The 14050-nt window shown below is 28.1% G+C and overlaps 1 protein-coding gene across 1 annotated transcript in view; it reads left to right on the top strand.

Annotated features, from left to right (window-relative positions):
- The window catches only part of LOC111626322 (serine/threonine-protein phosphatase 4 regulatory subunit 1-like), a 256740-nt gene that overhangs the window by 59248 nt on the left and 183442 nt on the right, over positions 1–14050 (top strand). The window contains exon 2 of the mRNA XM_023369643.1: positions 12301–12448. Within this exon, the coding sequence (XP_023225411.1) occupies positions 12301–12448 (148 nt within the window). The remainder of the gene's footprint in view (positions 1–12300; positions 12449–14050) is intronic.

Below are 14050 nucleotides of genomic sequence, written 5' to 3'. Positions count from 1 at the left end.
ATATATAATTATATGTACAGTACCTAATTTATATATAATTTATATATAATTATATGTACAGACGAAACTAAACTCAATTTACCCGCCTAAATGTCCGTAGCGTGGCGCTACGGACGGCGGGAAAGTAGTTCTGCTGCCCGATGACGTTTTACGTAATTATAGGAGTTTTTTTACCGTTGTGTACGGATACCGCCACAATTTTTTCGCCATCTTATAGGAATCATTACTATAGGAAACAGTTTTATAGGGGATCTATTATATCTTAGTTTTCGAATTTGAGTTAATGTTACTTTAGGTTCCAAAATGGTGGCTCACCTCTGATTCCAGCAAACAGAAACAAGGAAACAGTAGGGACGCACGTTCTATCCTAACCTAACCTATTCTAATAATTTGATTGCTAATAATTATGGTAATTTATTAGAATAGGTTAGGTTAGGATAGAACGTGCGTCCCCACTGTTTCCTTGCTTTTGTTTGCTGGAATCAGAGATGAGCCGCCATTTTGGAACCTAAAGTAATATTAACCCAAATTTGATTGTGCTATAATAGCTGTTTATAAAGATATATTTATACTTAAAATTGCCATCATCAGATATTTAAATTCTAATAAGTTCACTTGATTTTATAATTCTTTGAGGAATTAAGTGTAAAAATAACATTAGAAAGAAAGTCAAAATGAATACTATGATACACTTCTTGTCTAGACTTCTTAATGACTTGTGAGCACTAAGATTGGTCTTACTTTACTGCTAGACTTACTACACCACCACAGGTCTACAAATTAGACTTAGAAAAACACTTTTATTTTCAGAATGCATTTTGGACCTGGAGTCCCTCATCAGCTTTTTTGCTACAAAATTAAAAGGAGGTTAACAATTTTAAAGTACTGTAATTGACACCAAAAATTATACATAAAATAGGGTAGTGTTGATACAATATCAGCACTACCCTATTTTATGTATAATTTTTTTGTTTTATGGCATGTTTAATCTTTTAATGTTCTAAACATCAAATCAACATATTAAATGTAAGTCTACAGCCTTTTTCAATTTGTATCAATTACGGTATTTGTATCAATTATTATCTTTTAATTTTGTAGCAAAAAAGGTGATAAGGGATTCCAGGTCTGAAATGCATTCTGAAAATAAAACAGTGTTTTTCTAAGTCTAATTTGTGGTCCTGTGGTGGTGTAATAAGTCTAGCAGTAAAGTAAGGCCAATCTTAGTTCTCACAAGTCATCAAAGTTGAAGTGGTTAAAGGAATTGGATATATATTCGAATAAAGTGATTTTTGGAATTTTCAATCCCATCTTCAGATCAACAGCATTAAAAATAAGTTATGAAATTTACATTTGATAAGTTAAAGCATTTCTGCATTACAATGAAATACAGAAGGCTTTACTTACTAAATTAGGAGACTAAATATTTTTAAACATTGAAAATTCATAACCTAATTGAAACATATCAGTACAAAGTAAATTTTATATTTATTAGCTTAATTATCTTATTATTATTTAAAAAAATATTATTTCATACTTTAAATTTTAATGATGTGTACCGCTTTTAGATAATTTTAACTCTAATTATAATGTTTCATTTTATGCAAAATAATCATTAAATATATAAAAATAATTACAATTTGTAAATAATTATTTAAATATTAATAATTGTTTTAAACAAATGTCAATTTGCATAATAGATTTTAAAATAATTAATGTAAGGATTTCAAATATTAAATCATTAATTTGCAATTAAATCATTACATATAAAATAATTTTATTATTATTGTATGAAAATATAAATTTATAATATGCATATTATTGGCATGATTAAGTTATAAATAAAATATCTGCAATAAGGTGGTGATTTATTAATGAAGAAAATTTTAAAAAAGTAAAAGTAAGTTTGCTTTAGAATTTTTAAACTGTTGGAATTTATTAGACTTTAATTATCAAATTTATATAAAAATATAATTTCTGTCATTGATCAGGATAAACACTATGCTACAATAGTAAATATAAAAAGAACAGACATAATTATTATATAATTTTGGATTAATTTCATTAATGATAAACTTTTTTAGAATTCCAGAATATCAGAAATTTTGAATTAAAGGATTTAGATAGTGATGAATTTGAAATAATTGGCTTCTTGGGATTCTTATTGCTAACTGATGATAATTTTTTATTTTTTTTTATTTTTAAGTTTTGAAAATACTTTTACATTTTTTCATTTAAGTTTTAAGAAAAACAATATATATTAGTTTATAATGTAACTTAATCTAAAACTATAAAATTAACAATAGGATACTTAGAGTTGAAAAATATATTTTTATTTATTCAGCTCAGTTTAAATTAATATGAAATGTGAATTCTTGAATTATAATCATTTTGTAATTAATTCTATATAAATTGTTTTGTGTAAATTAAACTTACTAATTGATTATAATGTAATTTGCATACACTGACTTGAAGATAAGCAGAAAGATGTGAATTTTGTATAAACAGTACATACAGTATGTTTAATGATTTTTTTTTTATTAAGTAGTTATATTCATAAACCTCTTTAGAATGGAAATATTAGATATTAATTAGTTAAAAGTGGCCAGATTGCTGCTAAATCAGTAATTCTCTTATTAATCCAGCTTTCTCACTGCAATATTAATTCTAGATCTCAAATCTGAATAGTGATGTCGCACAATTTAAAATAAACTATTTCTGAGTGCAGAATAGTAATGTAAAATAATTCTTCTAATTAGTTCTTTGTGATGTAGATGTTTATCTCATTTTTAATAGATCGTGAATAAAATATTTATGTAATTATATTTTTGTTAAATATTTATTAATCATGGAACAGTTAATAAGGATTTGAATTAAATCCTTATTAACTGTTTAAATTTAATTCAAAATGACTCAAAATCAATTCTTAACTAGTTTAAATCAAATAATTATGCCTTTAATGTATTTGTTATGAACATCCTGTTATGTATGATTGCATTCTTACAAAGATTTCAATTACATAATACATACTATACACGACTTGGTGCATTTATAGACACTTGGCAAATAATTCCATCACCTACAGGTAGGTGATGGAATTATTGTCATCCTGTAGGTGATGGAATTATTTGCCAAGTGTCTATAAATGCACCAAGTCGTGACATAGAATCAGAAGAAACAAGAAAAAGAAGACACGGTTTCGACAAATAACTAAAACATACTATACAGTCAAGAAATAATAATCTTTACTTCTAGATGGTTTACTTTTATATCAAATTATAAAAATATTTTTTACAGTACTACATTTTATTTTTCTCTTGTACTTATTGATAAAGTAAATATTTTAAGATACAATAAATGATTTTTAAAAATATTTGCTGAACATATTGATGAATGCTTTTTGAGAAATTTTAATTACTGAAGAATTTGTGTGTTGTTTCTCTCTGCATTTTACTTTGGCTCTATGATACTAGTTTTTCATATTGTTTAAGCCATAGATTTGTTATTTTTCAGTAGTACAGCTAAAAATTTAGCAAGGAGATTGCAATTACAGAAATTAAGGAGTATTGGATGATGTTTGAATAAAAAAAACTGCAATGCAAATTATATACATGTTATGTTATATATATTATTGTTTGATTAGTTTATTATAATCAAATGTAAAATAAATAATTATTATCTATAGATATTTATTTGAAAACTCCTTATATAAATTAATTTTTAGGAGGAGGGATAACATACTTGATTACTTTATTTACTAAGTTGTATTTATACCAAATAGACTCAACCATGTCGTTGTCGAATAGTCATGTATTCTATCAGCCAGTTCTTTACAAATAACATTATTAGTGCATGTTGATAAATGCAAGTAGTCTAGTTGCTCACAATCAAACATGTAGTGATTTAGGTTCACATTTCCTTTCATACAATAAGGACATGCAACTGATGAACATAAATCTATACACAAGTGTTTCCATACTAAACGAAACTTATTTAGTCAAGTATGAATAATTATTTTTTTAATTATGAACAGCAGTTGCTGATAATAGATATAAAAAAAACACATTATTGTCTAATATTTCCGGGTACCAAGTGTGATACTTAGCCTTGAGAACCCTGTTGCTTTCTTCTCTAAGAAAAAGATTGTCAAACTCATATAAGATTGTATTTGTATAATATTTTAAAACATCTAGGGACGAATCTATTAAGAAAAGTGAAATACCTATTCTATTAAAGAGTCCCTCCAGTTTAGTATACCAACTATATTTTAATGATCTGGTAGATGAGAGCTGCTTCAAGATAGAATATGCCACACATTCCAAAGAGGATGGGTCAGAAATTTTCTCAAAAAGTTTAAGGTTAATTTAACAAAATATTTCCAGAGAAATTCAAGACCTAATTCAGATCTAATTGCATATGATGGGGTTGACCCTCTCAAGGCCAAAAATATGTTGGAAGATCATCAAGTCTATAGAGTCGATGTCTTCAAAACAGAAAGATCCCCAGAAGGGCAGACCATAAGACCAACTCAAAGTAAATAAAGAGGCTGCTAGTTTCTTACACAGGACCATGTGACTATTCCTTACTCTTTTCAGGATGTCGATAACTGTATTTATTTTAGAGAATGCTTCACCTTTAACATAGGAAATATAATTTAGGAACAAATCAGTAGCTGAGAAATGAATCCCCAAATATGTAATTTCATTAACAATACTAATTTCTCTTTCATTTAAGAAAAACTTGTTTGCTTTTCTCAGCCTTCTGCCTTGTATAAAGATGCCTTTTCGACTTTAAAAAATTGATATGGAAATCCAAGGTGGAAGAATAATTGAGTAATCTGTCCAATTTCCTTTGTATATAAATTGGGGTAGTGGATAACACCACTGTATTGTTGGCAAATTGGACATCGTAAATGGTCATCGTAATCGCACAAGGAGATGGAATCTTTGCTTAAATCATCAAAAGCTTGAACCTTATCATTAACATAGCAGATAAACAATATCAGACTTAGGGAATCGTCTTGTGGTAAACCCAGCACTAATGGAAAAGCATCAGTAAACTCAGCACTAATGAAAAAGCATCAGTAAACCCAGCACTAATGGAAAAGCATCAGTAAACCCAGCACTAATGGAAATCCTTGCTTTCAGTCCTGAAAATAAGTTTATTGATATTATTCAATGTTCATCAGAGATCCCAAGCATTTTTAATTTATATAACAAAATCTCTAAAACAACACTGTTGAAGGCTTTTTTGTAATCTATAAAGGCAGCCAATGAACATTGTCTTTTCTTTGAAAGTTGTCTACAAATCAAGGCGTGAAGAATTAGAATATTGCTCAAAGTGCTCTTCTGAGGTTGAAAAGCAAATTCCACTGGTTGAATAAGATTCCTCTCTCTAAGCCATATACCCAATCTATTTGCCAAAATAGATGTAAAGATTTTCTGTACTACAGGTAACAATGATATTGGCCGAAAGTTAGTGGGCTCGTCAATTGGACCTTTTTATGAATAACTTTAATCTTTACTTCTAACCATAACTTTGGAATTTTAGCAGTATCATAAACCCGATTAAATAGCTTAACCTAGTTAAGTATTAATGTAATCCTAGAATAAGGTATTAAAGACTGTGAAACATTGTCTATCCCAGGAGCAGAGTGAATTTGCATTGTTTGAATTGCAATGTTCACTTCTGAATCTGAGATAGGAAGATCTAAAATGGGATCAACCACTAAAGAAGTCATCGGTAATGACAGAATCGGAGGTAAATTCAATGTATTTAAATTAAATAACTGTTGATAATAATTAAACCAGTTGGTCAAAGAAATCTTGTGGTCTGGTAAACTTTTAATCCAATGAAATTGATTAACCCGATACCAAAAGGTCCTGGAATCTCTAACCCCTGCCAACTGTAAGACATAATTACAAAAGTACTATCTCTTTTTTGCCCTAATAAGTGAATATAATTAATTTATTAGGGCAAAAAAATGGTGGCCGAAAACGTTAGAATATTGAATTTCTTTGCCAGAAATTTTGCATTGAGGTGTAATTTCTTATCTATGAATTATATTCTTTTTTTCAAATTTAAAAAGAAAACCAAATTGACCTGTCTATTAGATCTATGAAATTGACTGAGGGCAGTATTCGTCACTCTCTTCATCATGTAACAAGACTTATTAAACCAAGGGGGACAAATCCTCCTATGAAATTCAGCGCCTTCAATTAACACATTTAACCTTCTTGTTATAGAACATAATTTGGATATAATTAAGCCACAAAAATCTTCAACGAGCTCAAAATCAAAATTTTTTTTCTGAAAACACTGAGATACTGCATCTTCAAATAATTTGACTTTTGAATCGACAACTGGAGACAACTGTAATTCCACTGGAAAATAGTCAGAAAATGGAAGCGATCCAACATGAAAATTTCACTGATCTTTCCCTACCCTCTTGTTGAATTTTCATTCTAAATTTTTCAGTAAAATTCTTGAGTTTTGCCCTGCAAACAGAAAATACTGACTATATTTTGTCCTGATAGATCAACTGCATCCAATTCCTTAGATAATAGATTAACAATATATTCTTGGTTTTCAATTCATGAGGAATACTGTGGTTGAACAACACTAAATTGCTACTATTGGAAGCATCATAGGCAAAAGAATGCAACTCACCAGTGTCATCCAAAGGGCAAACACGTTAGAAAAATAGGTTTCCAGTTTCCTTACCAAAGACAAAGTTGATTGATTAGCCAATTCCAAATTAGTGAGCTTTTCTTCAATACACTTCAACTGCATCACTACTGCACTCAAAGTTGTTTCCAAATACTCCCATAAAAATGACATTTCTTCTTTATCAGTATCTGAAGGAGATTGTCTCTTAAAATAATGTTCTAACTTTGGATATTTAGCTCCCGGGTTGCTCGGTGAGCGATGATGCTTAATTTCCTTTTGGTATTCTTGGCTGTGCTTTAACACTTCAGGGGGAGTATGTGGAAACATATCCAAGAAAATAAAACTTGTAGTAACACAAAACGACACAGGAGAGCAGCAAAACATAACAAATTAAATAAAAAACTCTGTGTGTAGCATCCAAAAAATGATTCTTGGTAGATGACCAAACAGCAATTGGTTAGGAAAACATTACGGTTTATTTAAAACAATTTTTTATTCAAACGCATTTTGGGTTGGTTTATGTTTCCAACCCCTCTTCAGTGCTGTAAAAAATACAAATCAAAGTAAGGTTCATGATATTGGTAAATATGACGTAAAAAAAGGGGAGAGTTAAAAAATGATAACATAAAAAACTTACATGTCATATAATGGAACAACTTAAAATTGTGCAAATTGTGGGTTAATGATGCGCAGCACAACCGGGTAGTTTTATCTTATGAACCGTCCCTTCAACAAATTTTTAGTAAAATCGCTAAGGAGTTGAATGTGCGCTTAACATATAAGAGAAAACAGAATATTTTCTGACTTTTATCTAATGCTAAGGACAAGTCCAATGATAAGAAAGTGCCAGATGTGTACTGCATCCCTTTGAATGACGAATGTTTCAATCGTCGGATAACATACATTGGATCTACATACAGATCCCTTGAGGCTAGAATATGGGACCACAAATATGATGTATCTAAGCAGAAGTATAGTACTGCTCTAGCCCAGTATGCTACCGAACCCAGGGTTTTCCCATGTTGGGATGAAGGCTATTCTTTTGCATAGGGCCTTCGACCAATAAGACTTATGCTCATTGGAGGCTATTGAGATTTATATAGAAACCATGAAGGAAACTGCATTAACTCCGAGTATATTCCAATTCCACAATCGTGGAAGTATTATTTACATTGCCACAAAGTACAACACAATAATTGTATGTGTAATTATTTTTCATCTTTCTGCTTTGTAAAAGAAAACAATTTCCACATCGTTTACATTGTGCTAATTTTTACAACGCTATAATAATAATTTATGTATTGCTTTATTTTAAAATAATTATTTTTATGTTGTAAACATAACGATTTTTATATCGTACGGTACATTGTTTAAATATTTAAAAATTTGGAACACAGCTGTATTCAACGATTAGAAGTTTTTAAATGATAGAACTGTTTTTTGTGTGTTTCATCCTGAGGAGGGCCTCTAAAAGACAGCCGAAAACATTCCAGCATTAAAATTTTTTGTTCATTTAGTGCTGGAATTAGCACTTAGGTGTTAATTGTTGTATATTCAATTTCTGAATATTGTCCTAAAGTGTTAAAAGTAAAGAATTTTAATCAGTCATTTAGTCAATTTTTTGTTTCTGCTGTATATAATATATATTCTGCTATGTATGAAACAAAAATTGTAACAATGTAAAAATTATCAGAACCAAAGAGTGTTAAGATTTGAATTAAAATTAGAATAAAAATAGTTAATATTAAATTCTTATTGAATAAATATGTTCATATCATTCATGTTTAATTTTTTGATATTTTTAAATTTAAATGAAAGATTATATTAAAATTTTCTTTATAATTTTGGCTCTTTTGGTCCTATTGTTATAACAACAGTCATGGCTGCTATAAGGGCAAGCCACCTTTAGGTAAATGCTGCTTTTCCACCCTAAATAAAAATTAAATAATGTTTTAAAAAATCTCCCTACATTTTAAAACAAATATTTTACTTCAATACAATAACTTTATAAGCATAAAGGAACATAGATCTATGTACAGTACAATTACAAAATATTGAAATACTGTAAACAATGATATAAATACATATTTTGATGAATTAAAAATAAAAGGTTAAATTATTAATTTTTATATACTATATTATTTGGAGAATGTTTTAAAGGTTTAAATAAATTTACTTTTTGTGAATTTTTAAAATTTAGTGTTTTGTCCTTAAAGTTGGTAAAGTATTGAGTACTTTTACTTCAAGAGGAAAATTTTTTGTATTTTTAAAAATTTTCTTTTATGCTTTTTTTTTTTTTGTAAGAAATTATAAATGTTTTCATTACATCCTTTCAAACACTCCAGGAAAAAAATTGTCTTTTTTCTCAATGGCATTGATCTTTTATTAGCGGTGACTTATCCACCATAATATGCAAGAAACATTTTAAAACATTCCAGCTATAGTTTCTTCTATTTTTTAATATTAATGTTGTCCTGGTCAATGTGTTAATTAATGAATAAAAAATTATTAATACCTATATACTGTACATACTATATACATATATTACATTTATGTGTAATAATCTGCTTTTTAAGTTATATTAACATCATACATTAAAGTGAACTTTTCTCTTTTTTCATAGCAAATCCAGTCACTAACTTTTCCACTTTTCCAAATCTCATTTTGAACAATATCATTTTTAATTGGAAGTTTGCTAACTCGGTTTATTTTGATTATCATTGCTCTTAAATAATTTTTAATTAATTTTAGTTTTGAAAAACTTTCTGCACTAGGAATATTAACATGGGAATTTTTTTAAGTATTTATAAAACTGTAGACAAATTGAAGTGTCCATTAATTATTTTTAGCACTTATTGAGCACCAGTTCCCTGTATTAGTGGAGCATTCAGGGTAGTGTATAAGAGAGCAGTTGCATCCTTTGATACTAACATGCATTTTCTTTCAAATTTGTTTATATGTAAGTATAAGGTAAAGCCAGTTGCTGCATAAACGTAAATTTAAACTGTATAACTTGTAATTTTTGAATATTTAGTAATGTAATAAAATATGATTTTTTTCCTTTCACATTTATATGAACTGATGATTCAAATGTGTGTGTGTGATTTGTTCAGTAAATTCAATTACTATTGAAATTTATTACATAAATAATAATAATTATTCTTTGTAATATAATTATTATTGTTATATTATTTGTAATAACTATTAACTAAACATATACAAGAACATATATAACATAATCTGTGTATTTTTACATTGTAGTTTTACTCAAACAACATTCAATTCATCTTAATTTTTTTAGTTGCACTCTCCTTGCTAAATTTCTGGCTGTACTACAGCACTATATAAGAGTTTGCATTATTTATGATTTTTATGTAATTTTCTGATATCAGTATTAGATTTTTATTATATCAGAATATTGTTTCCATATTTTTACAATAATTCATTAATGTTCAGTAATAAATATTTCAATAAATTAATTTCATATAAAAAGGTAAAACTGTCACTATACATTTTAATTTTCAGATCTTGTCAAAGCTGTTTATGTTGTATTTAATAAAATGTTGAAGAATTCTACCTTAAGCTTTTTCATTGGTTCATATGGATTTTCATACCATGAACATTTACTTTATTTTGATTTCTTAGAGGTTAAAATGTGAAAATATTTCTAGATTTTCCAAAATTTTCTTTACTGCTTCTTTTGTATTGTCTAAACTGTTTAGAAGTTATTGAAACTGTTTTTTAAGTGTGTTCTCTGAAAAACTAATGTTTAAACAATTACAATCAATAAATGCACTCATAGGATTGATGCCACTTTGTACCAAATAATAATATAACAAATACATTTTATCATTATGTTAAGCTTATAAATCAGCTTTGGCTCTTGTTTAAAAGCCATGTGCTACTTTCAAATTTTCATTATTTTTAATGTTAACTAAGGCATATTGATATTTAAGTGGTTATTTGCTTCAATATGCAATTCCTAATTTGTATCTGAAACTTTAGCTTTAAAGTTAGATGGAATATTTGGAAAAAAATTTTACCATCTGTTGATTGAGGAAAATTGTGCAATTGCTGTACTATACAGAAAAATGAAATACATCTACTACTACTGCATTATTTACTACTAAATTTAAAGAGTAAGGAACATTGGACAGAGAATACACGTGGATTTAAATTTAATAGATGTCTTTGTCTGTTGTTATTTTTTCCATGCCATTGTCACAGCTTTGACCTTATAAATCATCTAAATTTATGCCAAAATTGCACAGTTCTCTGTAACTACTTTTTGCTTAGTCCTGATTTATTATATCTCAACAAAACTTTAAGAGATGTTTATGTATCACTCTAGTTATTTTCTTAACATTTCTTTTTTTACATATTTCTTATGAAACATGAGAAATATGTAAAAAAATTATTCATTCAATCAATGATTGAACAAATAATTTTTCTGTGTATGATTTCTTTCAATGAAACAACTTTCAATTGTTTCTGGTCATAAAATACAATGTATTGAAGTGTACCAAAGGGAGATATGATTGGGTAGAAATGCATCATCCAATTCATTCTTATGTATTGCCGTCCAATAAGAACAGATTGGGTGCTACATTTCTACTTTTAAGTTATTTAAAAAAGAAAAAAATAATAAAATATAAACATAAATATAAATAAATATTTGTGTCTGATAAGTATAACATTTCAATTTATAAGCACCATATTGGCTTTTCTTTGTTGCTAGGCTTATTACACCATCATTCAGTACAAGACCAGCTTCAGAAAATCACATTTTATTTCCAAGAGAATGCATTTCAGACATTTAGTTCCTCATCAACTCTTTATGATATAAATATTTATGAAATGTATAGTAAGGATGAAAATCAGTACAAAACCTGAGTACAAATTGTTGTCCTTACTGTATGTTTCATAAATATTTACATCGTAAAGAGTTGACGAGGAACTAAATGTCTGAAATGCATTCTCTTGGAAATAAAATGTGATTTTCTGAAGCTGGTCTTGTACTGAATAATGATGTAATAAACCTAGCAACAAAGAAAAGATGATATAGCGCTTATAAATTTAATCCAACACTAGGCAAGAAGCGTATTATTTAAGTACAATATAACATTTATATGAATTTGAAGTTAGTATAAAAAATTCAACATATTTACTATGTATTATATATTTTAATTTTTGATTTTTGTTGCTCTTCTGATCCTTCTGCCTCTAGGCAATAGTTCAGTTGTCTAATGCATTATGGTGGCCAGGATGATAATGTTACTAAGAAATACTGCAAAAAACTGTTTTGCTTTTAAAAACTGCTAATAGCAATCATGCCTGTTTTATTTGCTATTGTTTTTTAGTGTACAATGTATCTTGTTTGTTAATTATTAGAACAACAAATTTTAGATGAATAACCAAATCATTTATTTCAATCTTAATAAAATGTGTTTGTTATAAAAATGTATTGTATAAAGATTTGTTAAGAGAACTTATTTACAGTTATAATTAAAAATTATATTAAAACAATACATTCTGCTAGTTTTTAACAGAACGTATCATATTGGCATTTGATATATTTTATATTGAAATATTTACATATAAATTATGTTAATTTCTTTAATTCATATTTTATAGAAGATGAAACAAAAGATAGTGACAGTGATATATCAATGAATGAAGAAACTGAATGTTCTGATAAGATTGATGGTTCAGAAGAATTACTACGTAATCCCAAAGTTGTTAATTTAGAAAAATTTGCAGAAAGTGATGTGATATATAACAGGTATTGCTGAATTTAACTTTTTGTTGCAAAGCATTTATTAGATGAGAATATATTAATTTTATATTTGAATTTAGTTTTACCAATATTAATTATGATAGTGATTTTATCACATGATTATAGCTTGTATTGTTTATATTTTGGTCCATATCTATAATGTATGATGACCTTTGATATATTATGAAAATACAGTTGATCCCCCCTATAACACGGGTTCCTATAATTCTAATGATGATTATGCTAAAGATACTGCTGAATAATATAAATAAGATTCATCTTATAGCTGATTTTTCCAAGCTATTTCTTTTTAATACAATACAATACAATACAATAGACTTCACTTACTATGATCAATTTAGCACTCACCTATACCAATAATGTTATCATAGAGGAAAGTAAAAAAGAAATTTAGTTGTAAAAAGTTTATTGAAGATAATTTTTTGGGGGGGAACTTTTGTAACTATACTTTGTTCTGTAACTACTGAAATTAATCTAAGATGCAATTAATATTTATTTGTTGAAAGTTTATAATTTATGAAATGTCTTTCATGCAATTGATAGCAAACATCAATTTTGTAAAATATATTTACTGTATTTACTCTCATATAAGACAAGGCTTTTATTCATTTTTCATTGCTTCAAAAACCTAGGTTGTCCTATATGCGTGAGCGAAGGATTCTTTTGCATTTTTGCAATAATTTTTGTGAACGGTATGCTTTCATTTTTTTACTGTATGCTCACCCTCTGGTGTTTAAAAACAAAAGTATTTTGTCTGGGTTGTTTCAATCGTTCTTGTGTATTGTCAGTAGTAAAGATGAATAACAATAGGAAAAGCAAAGCTTTTGAATTGAATTCAAGATATAAGTTAATAAGTTTTAATCCATTCCCATGTGAAAACAGATGATTATTCAGAAATTAGAATTTGGATAAACTCATTAATAAATCTAATTTTTTTTTATTTTGATCTTTAAAGTCACACCTTGTCCTATGTGTGAGATTATCTTATAAGCAAGTAAATACAGTATATATAAGGTTGTAGAGTGTTCATAGTAATACAGTGGTGCTCTATACTTCAAATTTAATTTATTCTAGGAGGCCATTTGAATTTTGAATTGTTCAAAGTCCAAATTGATTTTCCCTATTAAAAATAATGGAAAGTAAATTAATTCTATAAATATCAACAACTCATAGCCCGAGTAGTAAATACATCACCAAACGATCGCCTAAATATCGGGCTATAATATGGCTAATTAAATGATTGGAATAAAGTAATTTGACACTAGAGGTAGACGTTAGGCGCCATCTCTTAATTAAATTAATAATTAAAATTAAATAAATAAATCAATAAATAAATTTAGAATCTTCTGGAATAAAAGAACTGGCCCGGGGCGGGACTCGAACCCGCAGCCTCCGCTTGCCGTGCGGCGCGCTTACCAGTTACGCTACCCAGACCCTCGAGCTAGTCTTCGCTTCCAGAAGTATATTAGATTTAGATATAACCTTACTTGGTTAAATACATCACTGACTGGGGACGACTCCTTCGCCCACGGCCATAGCGGCACTCAGCCAGCTAACGCAACACCCGGCGAGGTATATATATATATA

The sequence above is a fragment of the Centruroides sculpturatus genome, unplaced genomic scaffold, assembly GCF_000671375.1.
Source record: "Centruroides sculpturatus isolate CEXI.00-Female unplaced genomic scaffold, Cexi_2.0 scaffold322, whole genome shotgun sequence".
NCBI classification, from domain to species: Eukaryota; Metazoa; Arthropoda; class Arachnida; order Scorpiones; family Buthidae; genus Centruroides; species Centruroides sculpturatus.
The sequence above is the reverse complement of the archived record's forward strand: the minus strand, read 5'-3'. Positions and strand labels throughout refer to the sequence as shown.